Source organism: Sus scrofa, chromosome 12 (genome assembly GCF_000003025.6).
Source record: "Sus scrofa isolate TJ Tabasco breed Duroc chromosome 12, Sscrofa11.1, whole genome shotgun sequence".
NCBI lineage: Eukaryota > Metazoa > Chordata > Mammalia > Artiodactyla > Suidae > Sus > Sus scrofa.
In genome coordinates this window covers 48504656-48525102 of record NC_010454.4, presented here as the reverse complement: position 1 = coordinate 48525102, position 20447 = coordinate 48504656, and the positions used below count along the sequence as shown (strand labels likewise).

At 41.6% G+C, this 20447-nt stretch overlaps 1 protein-coding gene across 6 annotated transcripts in view; it reads left to right on the top strand.

Moving 5' to 3' along the window:
• Nucleotides 1-20447, top strand: part of METTL16 (methyltransferase like 16) — a 76000-nt gene that overhangs the window by 42151 nt on the left and 13402 nt on the right. For all 6 annotated transcript variants that reach the window (XM_021067620.1, XM_021067622.1, XM_021067619.1 and 3 more), the window contains 2 exons: nucleotides 9045-9114; nucleotides 10653-10742. In XM_021067620.1, coding sequence (XP_020923279.1) covers nucleotides 9045-9114; nucleotides 10653-10742 — 160 coding nt within the window. The remainder of the gene's footprint in view (nucleotides 1-9044; nucleotides 9115-10652; nucleotides 10743-20447) is intronic.

Here is a 20447-nt window from a genome sequence, read left to right as displayed (position 1 = left end):
TTTTAATGACTTCTCCATTTACACACTGCCTTCTTAAAGGGAGCTTATTATTTTTCTTCCAAACTTTGTAAGGCTACCAAATGAAATAGATTTTGCTCTAAGTAAATTTACCCAGCTTTGTTTAAAGTAAAATGTTTGGGTAGAACAATTATTTGTGTTTTTAAAGTGGAAAAAGTATTGATAAACAAAAATAGAGATTGTCGCCTGTTATTGAACCCCAAAACATTAAAAACAAAGAAAATACTGATTAATGCACACTACTTCTAAAGCAGTGTAATAGTATTTGTCATGCATTTACAATTAATGGGATTTCCATTTAATATTAATGTTAATACTAGGTTGAACCGTATGAAATTGGTGGTCTTCAATAGTTTCCAGCTTATAAAAATGGCAGTTTTTTTACAGATTTAACTTAGTGTGTGATTTCAGAGCGTCTTAGAGTCACTTAGTTTTAGTCACTTTAAAGTTCACCTTCAGATATACACCTGAAATTAACACAACTTTAAGTATTTTTTTATTACTCAAGTGAATTTATTTCATCTATAAGTATTTTTTTAAATGAAGCCTTTTTTTGAATAATGAAAAAATCAAAAAGAAAAAAAAAGAGAAGAATGCATTCTCTATCACATCAACTACCTTCTTAGACCATAAAAAATTATTATCCTCTTTCTTTTTTTTTTTTTGGTCTTTTTTAGGGCCTCACCTGAGGCACATAGAAGTTCCCAGGCCAGGAGTCAAACCAGCGCTGCAGCTGTTGGCCTACACTACAGACAGCCACAGTAATGACGGATTCTTAACCCACTGAGCAAGGCCAGGGATCGAACCCACCTCCTCATGGACGCTAGTTGTTCGTTACCGCTGAGCCACAACAGGAACTCCTATTATCCTCTTTCAAAAAATAAAAAATAAAACTCACATTCAGGAGTTCTTTTACGGCACAGTGAATCAAGGATCTGGTGTTGTCAATGCAGCGGCTTGGGTTGCTGCTCTAGCATGGGCTCAATCCCTGGCCCAGGAATTTCCACATGCCCTGGATGTAGCCAAAATAAATAAATAAATATCATTTAAAATAAAAATAAAATAAAATTCACCTTCATAATAAATATTTTGCAGAGTTCCCGTCGTGGCGCAGCGGAAGCAAATCCGACTAGGAGCCATGAAGTCGCAGGTTCAATCCCTGGCCTTGCTCCGTGGGTTAAAGATCCGATATTGCCGTGAGCTGTGGTGTAGGTCGAAAATGTGACTTGGATCTGGTGTTGCAGTGGCTGTGGCGTAGGCCGGCGTCTCTAGCTCCGGTTAGACCCCTAGCCTGGGACCCTCCATATGCTGTGTCTGCGGCCCTAAAAAAGACAAAAAAAAAAAAAAAGACGTAGTAAATGTTTTGCATATAAACAAATGTTGAATGCATATACCCCTAATCTGAAAATTCTCTTTAAAGATAATGTGCAGTTAGATGAATTTCAAATGACATATGAGTAATTTTGATACTTGGTTTAAAAAAAGACACAGAATATGTATTGCTAGTGTAATTAAGCTATGAAATATGCAAAAAACATTATTGTGAACTATTCTTTATATATATTTGAAGATTGAGATACAACGTATTTAGAAATTTGTATATTTAAATCAGTTTTATTGAGGTATAACTTGCATATAGTACATTCTCCAATTTAAGTGTACAATGTGATGTGCTTTGACAAATTTGTATGTTACCACCACTACCACAATCAAGATAGAGAATTTTTTTTAATGCCTGCACCCGTGGCATATGGAAGTTCCCAGATTGGATCTTAGCCACAGTTGCAGCAACACCAGATCCTTTGTAACCCTCTGCTCTGGGCCAGAGATCAGACCTGCACCTCTGCAGTGACTTAATCCCCTGTGGCAAGATTATTAACCCACTGTGCCACAGTAGGAACTCCAAGAATTTTTTCTCATCTTTTTGTCTTTTTAGGGCCACACCTGTGGCAAATGGAGGTTTCCAGGTTAGGGCTCTAATCGGAGCTGTCGCCGCCGGCCTACACCACAGCCACAGCAACACAGGATCCAAGCTGCGTCTGTGACCTACACCACAGCTCACGGCAATGCCAGATCCTTAACCCACTGAGCAAGGCCAAGGATTGAACCCGAAACTTCATGGTTCCTAGTCGGATTCATTTCCGCTGCTCCATGACAGGAACTCCTAGAACTCAGGATTTAAAACATTTTCGTCATGATAAAAGGATCCCTAGTGGCCCTTTGCAGTCTGTTCATATCCCAGCCTTTAGTGACCACTCATTTTTTCTATAGCAATAGTTTTGCCTGTCTAGATTTTCAAATAAATGGAATCACACAGAATGTAGTTTTTCTTTGTATTGTAAATATATTTAGTTTTCTGTATATTACGATGTTTTGACAGTTAAGAAATCCTCTCTGGCTGGGAGGAAGCCTGCCCTTCCCTGGGCTCCCTGATTCTTAGAGATGGCAAAGGACCCGGCTCCAGCAGCCTTGGCTATGCAGACTCACCAGCCCAGAATCCTTCCCCCTCTGTTTGCCCTTTCAGCCCAGGAGGCCATCTTCCTCTCCCTCAAGCATCCCAGGGCTGGATGCCCGGCAACTGGAGACCACTCCATAACCCACAGCCCATAGCCCACTGAGGCTATTCACACAGTAGCAGATCCCAAACTGCTCCCCAGCCCTGCCTTGCCTGCCCTGAGGAAACCCCACTAAAGGCCCTGACTTCCACTCAAAACAGGCTTCTTTTATATAGCTTATCCATGCATTATATCAGCGGCCTCTCCCTTTTTATTACTAAGTAGTATGCCATTATGTGAATACAGCACAATTTATTAATCCATTCACTCATTCATGCAGATCTGGATCATTTCCAGGCTTCGACTAGTATGGGTAGCACTCTATGAACCTTTGCATACATTTGTTTGGATTCCAGTTTTCCTCTTTTTTTTTTTTTTTTTTTTTTTTTTGTCGTTTTAAGGCTGCACCCGTGGCACATGGAGGCTCCCAGGCTAGGGATCAAATCGGAGCTGTAGCCACTGGCCTACACCACAGCAACGCCAAATCCGAGCCGCATTTACAGTCTGTACCACAGCTCACGGCAACACCAGATCCCTAACCCACTGAGCGAGGCCAGGGATTGAACTCACGTCTTCATGGATCCTAGTCAGATTTATTTCCACTGAGCCACAACAGGAACTCCTTGGTTTTCCTCTATCTTGAGTAAATACCTGAGAGTAGGATTCCTGAGTCAAGTTGCCAGGCTGTTTTCAAGTGGCTGAACTATACTGCATTCTTACCACAATGTGTGAGAGTTCCAGCTGATGCCAGTGTCATTCCTTTAAAAATTATCCATTCTATGCCATGAATGCTAATGGTTATGTAGTGATAAATCTCATGCGAAATTTTGCAGAGACACCGCTAGATCCTTAACCACTGAGCCTTGAGGGAACCCCTCGTTCTGGTTTTAAGTCACATTTCCCTGATGACCAGTGATGTGGAGCATCTTTGCATATGCTTGTTGGTCATTCCTGTATCTCTCTCTCTCGTGATAGACTTTATTTCTTAGAGTAGTTTAAGATTCACAGCAAAATTTGAAGGGAAGTTACAGAGATTTCCCACATACACAAGTGTAACCTCCCCTGTTATCATTACTCCTCACTGTAGTGGGACATTTGTTAAAATCAATGAGCCCAGGAGTTCCCTTTGCGGCTCAGCAGTAAGGAAGCTGACTAGTATCCATGAGAATTCAGGTTTGATCCCTAACCTTGCTCAGTGCCTCACTGCATTGCCATGAGCTGTGGTGTAGGTTGCAGGTGTAGCTTAGATATGGCATTGCTGCGGCTGTGGTGTAGGCCGACGGCTACAGCTCCAATTTGACCCTTAACCAGGGAACTTCCATATGCCACGGGTGGGGCCATCAAAAGTGAAAAAAAGATGAGCCTACATCAGCACTTCATTATCGTTCTGCTGTATAGCACAGGAAACTAGTCACTTGTGATGGAACATGATGGAAGATAATGTGAGAAAATGAATGTGTATGTATATAGTATAACTGGGTCAACTTGCTGTACATTGACAGAACATTGTAAATCACCTTCAATAGTAGTAATTTTAAAAGCACAAACAAACAAAAATTTCATTATCACCCAGAGTCCATCATCTACATTGGAATTCATCCTAATGTATTTTCTGTGACTTTGGATACATGTATATTTACATGTATCCACCATTGTAATACCATTTGTAATATTTCCATTCCTTTAAACATCCTCTGTGTTCTACCTGTCCACCCCTTCCCCACCAATCACTGGTCTTTTTGCCATCTCTATAGTTTTGTCTTTTCCAGAATGCTATATAGTTGGAAACATACGCCATGTAGCATTTTCGGATTGGCTTCTTTCATTTAGTAATATATATTTAAAGTTTCCTCCATGTCTTTTCATGGTCTAACAGCTCATTTCTTTTTAGTGCTGAGTAATATTACCTTGTCCGAATGTACCAGTGTATCTATCCATTCACCTCCTGAAGGGCATTTGGTTGGTTCCACGTTTTGGCAGTTATGAATAAAGCTGCTGTAGACATGAGTGAATATTTTTGTGTGACATAAAGTTTTCAGCTCCTTTAGGTAGATACTAAGGAGCACAATTGCTGGATCATATGGGATGGTTGTGTTTGGAAAACTGCCAGATTCTTCCAAAGCGGCTAGACTGTTTTTAAGTTTCTATTACTCAACATCCTCACCAACATTTGGTATTGTGAGTGTTCTGGACTTTGCTATTCTGAGAAGTGTGTAATGGTATCTCATTTTAATTTGCATTTCCTTGACTACATAAAATTTGGAGCATCTTTTCACATGCCTGTTTGCCATCTTTATGTCTTATTTGTGGATATCTTATTAAAGATCTTTAGTGCATTTTTAAATCAAGAAGTTGTCAGGAGTTCCTGTCTTGGTGCAGTGGTTAACGAATCCGACTAGGAACCTTGAGGTTGCGGGTTCGATCCCTGGCGTTGCTCAGTGGGTCAACGATCTGGAGTTGCTGTGAGCTGTGGTGTAGGTGGTGTAGGTCACAGATGCGGCTCGGATCCCGCGTTGCTGTAGCTCTGGCGTAGGCCGGTGACTACAGCTCTGACTGAACCCCTAGCCTGGGAACTCCATTTGCCACAGGAGCAGCCCTAGAGAAGACAAAAAGACCAAAAAAAAAAAAAAAAAAAAAAAAAAAAGAAGTTGTCTGGTTTCATATTGTTGAGTTATAAGAGTTCTTTGAATATTTCAGGTAATAATCCTTTGTCAGATATATGTGCTATATTTTCGCCCAGTCTATGATTTATCATTTCATTCTGTGACCATATCTTTCACAGAGCTTAATGAAGTCCAGATTAGCAATTCTTTCATGGATCCTGCCTTTGGGGTTGGCTTCCATATGCTGAGGGTGTGGCCCTAAAAAAAGACAGACAGAGAGAAAGAGAAATGTATTGTTTAATTTTGAAATATTTGAGGATTTTCCAAAAATCTTTGTTATTGATTTTAAGTTTAATTCGTCCAAGAGCAGATATTATATGATTTTTATTCCTTAAAATTTGTTAAGCTATGTTTTATGGCCCAGAATATGGTCTGTCTTCATGAATATTCCTTGTGAGCTTAAGAGGAATGTGTATTCTGCTCTTGTTTGATGAATAGTTTATAGATGTCAATTATATCTAGTTGATTGATGGTGTTAATGAGTTCAGCTATGTCTTTACTGATTTTCTGCTGGCTGGGTCTGTCCATTCTAATAGAGAGTTGTTGAAGTTTCCAACCCTAATAGAGGATCCATTCATTTTTCCTTGCAGCTCTATCAGTTTTTGCCTCGTGTAGTTTGATGTTCTCTCGTTAGGTACAAACACATTAAGGATTAGTATGTATCCTGGGAGGACTGTCCCCTTTAAACATTGTGTAACGCCCTCTTTACTCCTGATCACGTTCCTTGGTCTGAAGTCAGCTCTGTCTGAAATAAATATTTCACTCCACTCTCTTCTTGCTTGCATAGTTTCCTAAGACAAGTTGGATGTAATTCTTATTTATAGGTAATGTATATCTTTTTCTGACCTCTTTGAGGATTTTTTTTTTTCTGCTGTTTTTTGGCTGGAGTTCTGCCTGAACTTTCTTTAGCATTCCTTGTAGTACTGGTGCTGATACGTTTTAGTTTTTATTTATTTGAAAGTTACTTTATCTTTTTTTTTTTAATGGCCGCATCCGCAGCATATGGAAACTCCTGGGCCAAGGATTGAGCCCAAGCCACAGCTGCAGGTGCAACAACTCCAGAAGTTTTAACTCACTGCACTGGGCTTGGGATCACATTCTTCCTCTGCAGTGACCTGAGCTGCTGCCATCATCGGATTCATGACCCAGTGTACCACAGCAGGAACTTCATGGTTTTCTTTATGTTTCTTCTTTGTGGAATTCATTGAACTTCCTGTTTATAGTTTTTATCAGTTTTGAACTTTTTTTTCTTAACCTCTTTTTCCAAGTATTTTTTTTGTCCCCCTTTTGCCCCTTTTCTGAAACTCCAGTTGTGTGCACTGCTTGATACTGTCCTATGGGTCACCGGTGCTGTGGATTTTTTGTTTTGTTTTCTGGTCTTTTTCTTTTCCCCTGTGTGCTGTCTTTCAGATAGTTTCTTTGGCTGTGTCTTCAAGTTCACACATTTTTTTCTTTTTTCTTTTTTCTTTTTTTTTTTGTCTTGTGCGGCATATGGAGGTTCCCATACTAGGGGTCGAATTGAAGCTGCAGCTGCTAGCCTACACCATAGCCACAGCAATGGCAATGCCAGATCTTAACCCACTGAGTGAGGCCAGGGATCGAACCTGTGTCCTCGTGGATACTAATTAGATACCTTTCTGCTGAGCCATGATGAGAACTCCCAAGTTCACACATTTTTTCTTTTGCAGAATCTAATTGCTGTTAATCCCATCCAGTGAATTTTTTAACTTTAGATACTGTAATTTTCATGTCTAGAAGTTCCATTTGGTTAGTTTTTATGTCTTCCCTCTTGCTCCTCATTATGTTCATGTTTTCTTATGGAGCATATTGTCCTCATCTGCTAATTCCATCATCTCTCTCATTTCTTGGTCTGTTTCTTTATTAACTTGTTTATTTATTTATTTATTTTTTTTTGTCTTTTGTCTTTTTGTTGTTGTTGTTGCTATTTCTTGGGCTGCTCCCGTGGCATATGGAGGTTCCCAGGCTAGGGGTTGAATCGGAGCTGTAGCCACCGGCCTACGCCAGAGCCACAGCAATGCGGGATCCGAGCCGCGTCTGCAACCTACACCACAGCTCACGGCAACGCCGGATCGTTAACCCACTGAGCAAGGGCAGGGACCGAACCCGCAACCTCATGGTTCCTAGTCGGATTCGTTAACCACTGCGCCACGACAGGAACTCCTATTTATTTTTTTTAAGGGCCACACCCACAGCATGTGGAAGTTCCCAGGCTACGATCTCCTCGGAGCTGTAGCTACTGGCCTACACCACAGCAATAGCAATGAGGGATCCGAGCCTCTCTGTGACCTACAGAGTGACCCACAGCTCACTGCAATGCTGGATCCTTAACCCACTGAGCAAGGCCAGGGATCGAACCTGTGTCCTCATGGATAGTAGGCAGATTCTTTACCACTGAGCCACGACGGGAACTCCTCTTGGTCTATTTCTAATGATTAAATTTTTATCCTAGTTGTAAGTCATTTTTAATGTCTAATAATTTTTGGCTGGATGCTGGACATTTGCATGTCTTATGTTTGTGGGTGCTGTATTTCAATGTATTCCTTTAAAGAGTGTTGGACTTTGTTTTGATGCTTATTTAAATTACTTGTGATCAGTTTGATCCTTTCATGTCTTTTAAGCTTTTATTAGGGTAGATGTAAGACAGCCTCCAGCCACATTTACAAAGCAGTGTCTTTCCAAGGCTCTGTTGGATGCTCCTTTTATTTACAAAGGCTTTCTGCTTTCGCTAGTAGAGCCACAAACTCACCCCGGCTGTCTGGAATCCAGGAATTGTTAAGCTTACTTACTGCTTTCTGAGAGTTCTTTCCCTACTCTCACAGTGTTCCACCCCACACATGCAGATCATTGTCTGAAATATATTCCAAGGAATTCCTCTACAGATGCCCAGAATTCTTTCCCTATGCAGCTTCTTCCTCTCTTGTATTTTGCCCTTCAAATCCTTACTGCCTCAGCTTGTCTGAACTCCAGTCTCTGTCTCAGCTGTTCAGCAAGGTTTGGGAGCTCTGTTTGAGTTCCTTTCCCTGGATTGCAGCTTGGAAATTTCCTTCTGGCAGTTGTAGAGCTCACCTTGTTTTTCTCTCTCAAATCATAGATCTTCATTGCAGCTGTCCAGTATCTGAAAAATTGTTCTTTATATTGTGTCCAGTTTTCTGGTGGTTTGTGGTAGAAGAGCAGTTCCCATACTCTTTAATCCTTCATAAGCTGAAGCAGAAGTCCTGTACAAATTAGAAGTTTATACTTTACAAACTTTTTAGAATAATCAGAAGTAAATTCTATCCTTTTACCTTTTAACCATTTCACTCCGTCTTCACAGTTCCGCTTCTGGATTTGTATTTGCACTGGAGGAAATTGACTTCATGTTTTGTTGAAACTTTAATGCAGTATATATTCTTAAATTTTTGCAGGTGAGGGCATCTTCAAAATAGAGGTCCCTGCTAGATTTTACAGTTTCTCTTATATGGTGTAGGGGGAATACACGCATGTTTTTATTGTTATTTTTTAACTAATTTCTGTCCCAGAGCGTCACAGTGAGACCTCTCTCTCTTTCTCTTTCCACATACATAGAGTCATAAAATCATTGGAGAGACCAAGTGGTTTTTTGTTAAGTTTTAGCTTTGGGGCTTGTTTTCCTTTTCTAGATTTGTTCTTTGTCTCAATGCATCATGTACAATTCTTGTTATTGTAACTTAACTCAATATTTGTTTGCTATTCTGCTCATCTTGTTCATTTGAGTAATGCTCAGTTTTAAAATGTAACCATTTTGACTTGTCTGTTTTTTCCCTCCTAGATGGTATAGCTGTATGCTGGGAAAGAAATGCAGCTTGGCTCCTCTGAAGGAAGAACTTCGCATACAAGGGGTAATGCTTTGCCGTTACTACTTCGATGTATTCACTTTCGATGGTACTTGGAGTATAGACTTTTTCTTTATATCTAGAAACACTAAATTTCTGTTTGTTTTATTTTGGCTTGTTTATTTTTTAAATTTTGTAATTTGAGAACTAAAGGGAGACTTTTTATAAATTATTTTAAAAGGCCTTCTTTGACCAATTTAGAGAAGATGGTGGGAGTTCCCTGGTGGCCTCATGAAGGATTTGGCCTTGTCACTGCTGTAGCATGGGTTCAGTCCCTGGCCTGAGAACTTCTGCATGCCACAGGCAAAGCCAAGAAAAAAAAAAAAGAAAGAAAGAAAAGATAGGGAAAACAGGATAAATACAATGTCAGAGAGAAACCAGAAATAAAACCTGGGGTCCACCTACCCCTGCCTCCACATCTGATTCCATTATAACTGCTGAAACTGGAGTTAGGAGCTTGTTCCAGGTTGCATGTCTCGTAGTCAAAGAACAGCTGGAACCAGAATAACCCTCAGTCCAGTGTGCTTCCCAGTACGGTACAGTCCCTGTAAGTTCAGCCCCTTGCTTTTGTTTTGAAAAGCAGGTGACAAATATGTATTTACCTGACACCCCTCCCAGTTCATGGTATTTTGGCACCAGTAAGCAGGAACAGCATGACTTTTCAGAGAAAGGGGTCAGGTGGATCAGTGGTGGACCTAAGTTTCTGACTTTGGGTTTCTCTCTGACATTCTATTCGTCCTGTTTTTCTCACAATACCTTTTCTTTGTTAATTATAACAGCTAGGAGTTCCCATAATGGCTCAGTGGTTAATGAACCTGACTAGTATCCATGAGGACACGGGTTCGATCCCTGGCCTTGCTCAGTGGGTTAAGGATCCAGTGTTGCTATGGCTGTGGTGTAGGCCAGCAGCTACAGCTCCAATTCAACCCCTAGCTTGGGAACCTCCGTATGGTGCGGGTATGGCCCTAAAAGGACAAAAGACAAAAATAATAATAAAAATTGTAACAGCTCTAGGAAGTTCCCATTGGTGCAGCATGTTAAGGATCCAGGGTTGCTGCAGCTGTGGCACAGGTTCCATCCTTGGCCCAGGAACTTCCACATGCCAGGGTTGTAACCAAAAAAAAAAAAAATGGTAACAACTACAAAGCAATTCTATTTCCTAAAATCTGGTAGGCAGAGGGGAGACTACATAGCTGAGTCTAGTCAGGCTTTGGAGACTCTCTTTCCTAAAAAAAAGAAAACAAAAGAGCATTTGAATCATTTTACCAGTGGTTCTCTGAAAGGTTGTGTTTTGGGTCTTTAATATATTGGATTCTCAAGCCAGAGTGATAAATTCTGTTTTCTGGAAGGAAAAAAAAACCACAACTTTGTTGAGAAGTAATTTATTCATTGATGATTAGGCAGCTGTGCATAACTATTTTTGGATGGTAGTGTTTGTTAACTGATAAAGAAAATAACCAACATATCATTTAACGTGAGGTAGCAGCCAGAACCGTATTAGTAGAATTAATAGAATGATGAGATGCTGTGTTTGTTGGTTTCAGGTTCCTAAAGTTACCTACACTGAATTCTGTCAAGGTCGGACAATGAGGTGGGCTTTGGCTTGGAGTTTTTATGATGATGTAACAGTACCAGTAAGTAGAGACCTTCCTTCTGCTTCTCTGAATTCGAGCATATGGTGGGTTTTAGTCGGTCATAAGTGAACTGAATCTGTGCTGTTCTGCTTCCCTGAAGTTTGCCCCAAATGCTTATGTCAGAATGGAAAGTGGTTATAAACAAGACACAGTCCTGGAAGGCGGACTGTGATGACCACAGAGGCTTTCTTTCTCTGTGGGTTTGTGCACCTCAGTGACTCTTACTCAGCAGAAGAAATGAATTGGACATGCGTCTTTTAGGAATTAAAAATTCAGGTACTGTATAAACCTGTAGAATCACTGTGAATGTGATCATTCTGTTGGGCATTCCTCAGGAATTGAAGTCTGTTTATTCTCTTTTATCACTGCTGTTTTCCTAGAGTAGAAGCTGTCTCCTGCGTTTCCTGGTGGATCAAGAAATTGCCATTGGGGGTTGCGGGCTTTTGATGTGTAAAACTTAGGAATCATTCCAGTGAAGGGTTCTATCTTGGCTTTAAGATTAGTGCTGGAATATTGATCAGTTTTGAAGTTGGGTAATAGTTTGTTATTCTATTTTGTCTACTTCGCATATGCTCAAGCTTGAACATTCCTCTGTGATAGAACAGTTTACAAAATGATTTGTTCCATAAATTTATCTTTGTCCTCCGTGCTTCAAAGGAAAAATGTTTCTGAACTGGTTAGACTGAATAGTTTTCCTGGACTGTGTTAAGAGGCGGTAATAGAATAGCATGTCTGTTTTCACATTTCCCTTGGAAGAATGATTGAGTTAGTGTTGCCTGGAGCTGTCCACCTTACATTTATACACATGTTGCTCACTGTGTTCACGGAGGCCTAGTAACTGGTCCTTGCCATCTCTGATTCTGTGTCCATGCCATAGGCTTGTTCTCCTCTTCCAAGGTCTTGGCCACTCTTGGTCTCAAGACTCTCTCTTAAATGGTGCCGTGTCTCTGAGCCCCTTGCCCTTCAGTCACAGGGCAGAGTACTAGAGACGTGTGCAGAAGAACAAGGTGGCGGTTTGCAGATGTTTCTGAGTACATGAGTTCAAATTTGAAACTGAGCCTTTCCTTCTTGTCCTCTACAACTGGATCGAAAAAGTTTCCCAGTCAATTTTGGCCTGTCTGATGGATGCCTAGTCTCCCCTCTGTGCCATGCAGTAGGATGTGTAGAGGCTAGTGTTGGAAATATTCACTGGTTGGAAAGATGGTTCTGCCTTTTTGACCTCCCTTAGGGATTATCCTGTCATCTTCCAGAATACCAGGGCTTTCCCAGCAAATGGTTAAAATTGCTACTAATGCCCTCGCTTCTTCCTGTGCAGACACACAGCTGCGGGAAGTTGGAACTGCACCTGTTTTCAAGTGCTTTCCCTTTAACCTGCTTCCCCCACTTGTCGGGCCTCAGGTGGAAGAGCCGATGAGGAGCTCCGGCACTCTGCAGGCCATCTCAGGGACCGGCGTCGCCCTTACCCTCTTGGATCAGTAGCTGTTTCGCACCAGAGCATCAAAGAGCACTATGTTTTTGTGGTGGCAAAATCAGCTTGCTTTGAAAGGGATCTTCTAAGCCTTCCTTCCTCCCTTCCTGTCTTTGAGGCCATCCTCGAGCCCCCTGTTGACAGTTTCAGCCGTCAAAGAATGTCTCTTGCTAGGGGCCTTGGGTTTCTCCCACGCCAGAGTACTCATCCTTCCCCACCACTGCCCCCAACCCAGAGCTGTTAATAATGCATTCCCAAGTGTCCCATTAGGTGCTCTTAAACTGCACAGGGAAAATGGCAGTTCCTGATTTGTGGTAACCCAGCAATAGTTTCTTAGCACTGGTGCCCTAGATCAGCAACTGCTTTCCCCAGGGTAGGTAGTCCCAGGGCACTTGGGAGGTTTTCAGTGGGTGTCCTCTTGGTTCTCCTTCCCTCTCCCTGGACCTCTCTCCACTCCGTGCCTTATGAAATGGTCACCTCATTTTCCTCCTCAGTGGAGAGGGAGGAGGTTGCCACTTTAGAGGAGGAGAGGAAGCCAAGGACTAGAGCTAGTTAAGCAGAAATATTGACCTACTTCCCCACCCCACCCCCCACCCTCACCCCCACCTTTTTAGGGTAAATGTGCACGTTACTATGGCAACTTCTGTTTTCACTTATCTCAGGCCTACTGACTTGTTTCTTTTGGTGCTGAAGGCTGAAAAATTCTAATTCACTGCTGATTCAAGTGCCCACACTAAGCCCATTGCTCTTGTCTGGATTTGTTTTAACAACAAAAAGGCGAGTCTTGTGTTGATAGAATTTTGTGCCGTCATTTCTGACTGATGACAAATATAAGGAAGCATATTGTAAGGAATGGTCTTTACAGAATTTTAACAAGCCACTTAGAATACCTCTTTGTCCCAGCTTCTCCTCTAATTGCTTGAGGCATTATTTTAGCTTCGCTTTTCAGAAGTGTGACACTTGTTAAAAGAAAAAGGGAAAATAATGTGGCTCTAGTAAATTGTACACTCTTGGTCTGAGCATTGCCTAGGAACTCTGATTTTTAAAAATGACCCCCCTGTGTTTTAAGACATTTCCTTTAAGCCTGGGTCTTTCCTGTCTAGGAACTAATAACCAGATGGTGTTTTGGAGAACAGATGGAGGGAAGGGTTCAGTTTAATAAGGTAGCCTTGTTAGTGTCAGAGGTGGGAGGGGGGGTCTTCTGACAGTTTGCTACTTACTGTTCCACAGGTTCTCAAAGTAGTTCTAGATGGAAGAGGGGTTCCATGTAGGTGCGCAGGGGATGACAGTTGGGGGCAGGTGTCAGGCTGCTACTTCAGGGCTTGCTCTAATTTTAACCAGAGCTGATCTACTTTTATCAACATTATATATTGGTTTTATTTGTTGAAAGGATTCTACTGTTAAGACATGGTTAGAAAACCAGTAATGGAGTTCTGGTTGTGGTTTAGTGGAAACAAATCCGACTAGTATCCATGAGGATGCAGATTCAATCCCTGGCCTTGCTCAGTGGGTCAGGGATCTGGCATTGCCATGAGCTGTGGTGGAGTCACAGGCAAGGCTTGGATCCTGTGTTGCTGTGGCTGTGGCAGCTGTAGATCCGATTCAACCCCTAGCCTGGGAACTTCCATAAGCTGCAGGTTAGGCCCTAAAAAACAGGGGAAAAAAAAGAAAGAAAGAAAACCAATTCCATACTAGATTATATATTATACTCTAAAAAAGATGTGATGATTAGGAAGCTGAACTGTTGGGCAAAACTAATGAAGAACCCTACTCATAGTTAACTCTTTTATTATTATTATTATTATTATTACTCAAATGAATTTATCACATCTGCAGTTGTATAATGATCATAACAATCTGATTTCACAGGATTTCCATCCCACAGCCCAAGCATATCCCCCCCACCCCCCAAACTGTCTCCTCCAGAGACCATAAGTTTTTCAGTGTCTATGAGTCAGCATCTGTTCTGCAAAGAAGTTCAGTCTGTCCTTTTTTCAGATTCCACATGTCAGTGAAAGCATTTGATGTTGGTGTCTCATTGTATGGCTGACTTCACTTAGCATAATAGTTTCTAGGTCCATCCATGTTGCTAAGAATGCTGGTATTTCATTCTTTTTAATGGCTGAGTAATATTCCATTGTGTATATATTACCACATCTTCTTGATCCACTCCTCTGTCATGGACATTTAGGTTGTTTCCATGTCTTGCTATTGTAAATAGTGCTGCACTGAACATCGGAGTACCTGTGTCTGCGAGTCATGGTTTTCTCTGGGTAGGTGCCCAGGAGTGGGATTGCTGGATCAAATGGTAGTTCTATGTTTAGTTTTCTGAGGAATCTCCATACTGTTTTCCACAGTGGTTGCACCAATCTACAATCCCACCAACAGTGTACTAGTGTTCCTTTTTCTCCACACCCTCTCCAGCACCTATTGTTTGTAGACTTTTGGATGATGGCTATTCTGGCTGGTGTAAGGTGGTACCTCAGAGTGGTTTTGATTTGCATTTCTCTAATAATGAGTGATGAACATCTTTTCATGTGTTTTTTGGCCATCTGTATGTCTTCTTTGGAGAACTGTCTGTTTAGGTCTTCTGCCCATTTTTTGTTGGGGTTGTTTTGTTTTTTCGGTATGGAGCTGCAGAAGTTATTTGTAAATTTTGGAAATTAATTGCTTGTCAGTCAATTCACTCATAGTTACTCTTCTTATTAAGTGTGATGTTCATTGTAGTGATACCAAAGAAATAAGATATTGGGAGTTCCCACTGCAGTACATGGGTTAAGGTTCCAGCATTGCCACAACTGTGTCATAGGTCACAGCTGCAGCTTGGATTCAGTCCCTGGCCTGGGAACTTCTATATGCCATAGGTGTGACCCAAAAAAGAAATAAATAAATAAGTTACCATTTTCTTTCATTTATGATGATTAATTTTATGAGAGAGAGAAACATGTGAGGTATTAATACAAAATTTTATATGAGTAAGTACTGAAAGGGACCAGATGGTGGGGGGTTAGGAAATTCAGAAAAGGAAATAGTTGGAGTTTCCACCTTGGCACAGTGGGTTAAGTATCTAACTCCAGTGGCTTGGGTTCCTGCGGAGGCTCAGGTTCAATCCCCAGCCCATTGCAGTGAGTTAAGGATCCAGAGTTGTTGCAGATGCAGTGCAGTCGCAGCTGTGGCTCAGATTCAGTCCCTGGCCCAGGAACTTCCATATGCTGCGGGTTCAGCCATAAAGTTAAAAAAAAGGAAAGAAAAGGAAATGATTAAGGATGGATTAGTCTGAGAGGCCTTCATGGAGGAGTAATGGTCCGTGTCTGATTCAGAGTTGGTGCCCAGTGTTTGTTTGTTTTTTAGGACCACACCCGTGGCACATGGATGTTCCCAGGCTAGGGGTCCAACCGGAGCTATTGTGCATGAACTTCCTTGTGACATAGCTAATACTGGTATTTTGCTTAACTGTAGCATGGTGAATCTCACCAAAACTGTTGGATGATATATAGAATACACCTATTGTGAGCCGGCCCTGTCTAGCTTTATGTTGAGCATGTTACTTAACTTCTCTAAGCTTCAGTTTCCTTATGTCTAAATTGGGGGAGGAGGTCCCTGGTGGCCTAGCAGTTAGGGGTTCAGCATTGTCACTGCTGTGGCTCAGATTCAGTCCTTGGCCTGGGAACTTTGTGAGATGTGGGCGTGGCCAAAAAATTTTTTTATTAAATAAAAGAATTTTTTAAAATAAAAATGGGGGTGGGGTTCTCGTTGTAGCTCAGTGGTAATGAACCTGACTAGTATCCATGAGGATGCAGGTTCAATCCCTGGCCCCGCTCAAGGGGTTAAAGGATCTGGCACTGCCCTGAACTGTGATGTAGGTCCCAGACACGGCTCAGATCCTGTGTTGCTGTGGCTGTGGTGTAGGCCTGTAGGTGCAGCTCGGATTTGACCCCTAGTCTGGAAACTTCCATATGCTGCATGTGTAGCCATAAAGAGCAAAAAAAAGAAAAAGAAAAAACAACGGAGGTAATAATAGAATAGCACCTGCCACATACGGTTTGAGGATTAAGTGTACTTAACATAGTGCTTGGTGTGTAGTAAGTGCTCAGTAAAATCTATTTATTATATTATCATTTCCCAAAATTTCTTTTCACACACCCCTGTATTTGATGCCCCTGTAATGTTGAGTTACTGCTCTCTGATCCCTCTCCAGAAGATTCCTCTCTGACCATCAGACTCCTCTTCTGTCGGGCACAGTCCGGATGTTGCCGCCTGTGAAGCTTGCCCTCACTCTTCCTAAGTTGATATTAGGCTCCTGCTGCTGTGTTACTGTGTTTTCACTCCCGTTCTTGTATCTTTCATTGGGCATCAACCTAGTATAATGTCTGTACTCAAATAATAAGTATTAACTAAATAAAAATGAAGGAATAAATAATGTGGAACAGTGATTCTCAGACTTTTCCACTTCTGCAAGCTGTGGAAACAGGGAACATTTTCTGAGAAATCCCTGGTCATTAAGGTGACAATAAAGAAGTTTCCAGGAAGCACCTGTACCTGTGAAATCTTCCTCTTTTTTTTTTTTTTTTTAATCCACTTGAATTTTGTGTTCTATTCCATAACATATATGTTTGTTTTTATCTTTCGAAGTTAAATAATTTTAGTATTGAGTCAATTGACAGCTAAGAAGATACCTACTATTTACCTATCCGTCACCCACTCCAGCTGTTGACATCTCGTGCCCATTCTTGTTTCATCTTTACTCCACATTCTCTCTCCCGCTGCATGATTCTGAAGCAGATCTCAGACAGTGCGTTATTTCATCCATAACCATGTTCATATCAGTCTGTAAAAGGTGCGGATTCTTTTTTGAAAAAGAAAACATGACCACAGTAATTAATAATTCCTTCATGTTGGCTGGGTCGTTGACCAAATTTCTCCTACTGTCTCAAATATTTTAAAGTTTGTCGGAATAGACTCTTACTAAGTTTTCTGCAGTGCGGTTGATTGTTATGTCCTTTAAATTGCTTTTACTCTGATGGCCCCACCGCCCCTTTATCCCCCTTCGCTCACACCCTCCCTCACAATTTATTTGTTGAAGAAACTGGGATGTTTATCAGAGTTTTTAACATCTGGATTTGTCTGAGTGCATCTCCGTGGTATTAACATGTTCCTTGGACCCTGTCTTTCTTGTAAGCTGGCACTTAGCGCTAGAGGCGTAATCAGCTTGATTCGGGGGTGGTGGGACAAGGCTACTTTCTGAGTGGTGTTGGTACGCTTGGGATTTCCATCAGGAGGCACACGTTTGCTGTTGTCTTCTTGCAGTGTGAGCAGTCACTGATGAGCATTGTCTGGATCCATTAATTCATTTCCAGCTGCAGAATATTGACATTCTAATTCTGTTCTTCCTTCTTCATTTATAGCTGAGGTACCTATAAGAGAAACTACCCCTTATCAATTATTTGGTCATGTTGAGGTACAGTACGTGGGGTAAATGTAGAAAGATGCTTGGTTATTTTGCTTTACTTTTCATTTTTAAGAATAACGAGTGGAGTTCCCGCTGTGGCACAGTGGGTTAACAACCTGACTGCAGTGGCTCAGTTGTTGCAGAGGCGCAGATTTGATCCCCCATCTGGCACAGTGGGTTAAAGATCCAGTGTAGCTTGCAGCTGCAGCTCAGATTCAGTCCCTGGCGCGGGAACTTCCATATGCCATGGATGCAGCCATTAAAAAAAAAAAAAAATGAACATCTCCTACAAGTGACCAAAGACAGTGGTTTAAGTTTTGTTTTTAGAGTATTATCAACTCATGGGTTTACACTTTCAGTATTTCTCAGCTATTTTTCCAAGGACCTCTGGTTTATTTTAGTGGGAAATAGTATTTAGAGGTATTTATGTGAGTATTGGGTTGGTCATTGATTCTAGGCTCGCTCTTTCTTTCTTTCTTTCTTTCTTTCTTTCTTTCTTTCTCTCTCTGTTTCTTTCTTTCTTTCTTTAATGGTTTCTGTGGTTTTTTGGGTGGTTTTTTTGTTCTGTTTTTTGGCTACACCCATGGCAAGTGGGCCAGAGATGAACCCACACCATAGTAGTGTCCTGAGACACTGAGTAACAACGCCAGACCCTTCACCTGCTGCACCACAAGGGAAATCCAGTTCTAAGCTTTTTCAGGGATAGAGAAGAATATTGCAAGAAATGAGAAACACAGCAATGTATTCACTTTGCTGATTGGAATTTGTGAGCACAAGTGATGACCACCTCTGTCAGAAGAGAGATGAGGCTCTATGCTTTTAGCCTTATTTTAGATGACTTTTGGGGTGCTGTCAGGAATGGCCCAGTGATGCTGACCTTTCCATGGTAACAGCCTTGAATGTCAGCAGTGGAAAGGGGAGTCTGATTCTTGTCCCCCATCCTCCCACACACCACCATCTCCCCTCAACCCGGCCCCAACTTAATAATCATATCTTAAGCTTCTTAGTGCAAAGTGTTAGGCTCTCAGTAACGGAAGAAATCGTGTCTCTTATGCTGGGTGATTAATAACTATACTGCTGTCTTAATGTCAATGTAATTTTGTCTCATCTTGTCTGAAACATTAATTGAACAGGTTTTCAGACTCAGGCTTAGCGTCCACTATCCATTTCTTGGGAGTAGGTTTCTTACTCAGATACACACCCTTTGTTTTCAGTCCTTTTCTTCTAAGCTTGTTTTCTATTCTTTTTTTTTTTTTTTTTTTTTGTCTTTTTGCCTTTTCTAGGGCCACTCCTGTGGCATATGGAGATTCCCAGCTAGGGGTCTGATCAGAGCTGTAGCCACCGAGCCGCGTCTGCAACCTACACCGAGGCTCACGGCAACGCCAGATCCTTAACCCACTGAGCAAGGCCAGGGATCGAACCCGCAACCTCATGGTTCCTGATCGGATTCGTTAACCACTGTACCATGATGGGAACTCCTGTTTTCTCTTCTTTAATTTCCATTTTTAATTAGTTAATATCTGGTATAAAGAGAAAATATAAATTGTTTCTAAGAAATACCATCTAAAAGTTTCCCTTTTTGTCTTTTTGTCTTTTTAGGGCTGCACCTGCGACATATGGAAGTTCCCAGGCTAAGGGTCAAATCTAAGCTGTAGCTGCCAGCCTGCACCACAGCCACGGCAATGCCAGATCCGAGCTTCATCTGTGACCTACACCACAGCTCACGGCAATGCCAGATCCTTAACCCACTGAGCGAGGCCAGGGATCAAACCTGCATACTCATGGATACTAGTCAGATTTGTTTCCACTGAGCCATGATGGGAACTCCCTAAAAGTTTTCTAGCATAGAATTAACTGGCTATTTTGCTATGTATGTGTTGGGGTAGGGGGTTCCCAGTTAGTTCCTATAAAGCCTCACCCAGTAATTGGACCTTTCTGTGTGTTTTCTGCATGTTCTCTGTCACTGTTTCCAGGTAGTATTAGAGTTGCAGCAGCACAATTATCAAACTTTTTTTTTTTTTTTTTTTTTTTTTTTTTAAGGCCACACTCGCGGCATATGGAGGCTCCCAGGCTAGAGGTCGAATCAGAGCTATAGCTGCTGGCCTACACCACAGCCACAGCCTCGCCAGATCCAAGCCACGTCAGCGACCTACACCACAGCTCACGGCAACACTGGATCCTAAACCCACTGAGCGAGGCCAGAGATAGAACCCCAGTCCTCATAGATACTGGTTGGGTTTGTTAACCGCTGAGCCATGACGGGAACTCCTCAGAGGTTTTTTTTTTCCTTTCTTTTTTGGCCGCCCCATGGAGTATGAAGTTCCTGGGCCGGGGATGAGATCCAAACTGCAGTTACAACCTACCCTGTAGCTATGGCAACACTGGATCCTTAACCCACTGTGCTGGGCTGGGGATTGAACCTGCATCCCAGCACTCCAGAGATGCTGCCAATCCATTGTGCCAGAGTGGGAGCTCTGAGATGTCTTTTTCAGGAAGAGATCATCAAAGCTGACTGGATGTTTTCTCTTTTTGAACATTTCTCCTTATAATCCTGTTCATTTTTACTCTGACCTTAGAATTAGACCTTAATTTTTGACTCTGACCTTAACTTTTTTTTTTTTTAACTTTTGATAAAATTTGTCTACAAGTCTGTCTCTTAAAGTGTCTGTGGTATATTTGGTCTTAGCTAAGAGTCATAAAAAATTAGCAAGTTTTTACTTTAAAGAAATAAACTCTAGATGAGTGTCATTTAGTTTTTAAAATGGAACTTGAGTCCCTCTAGTGGGTA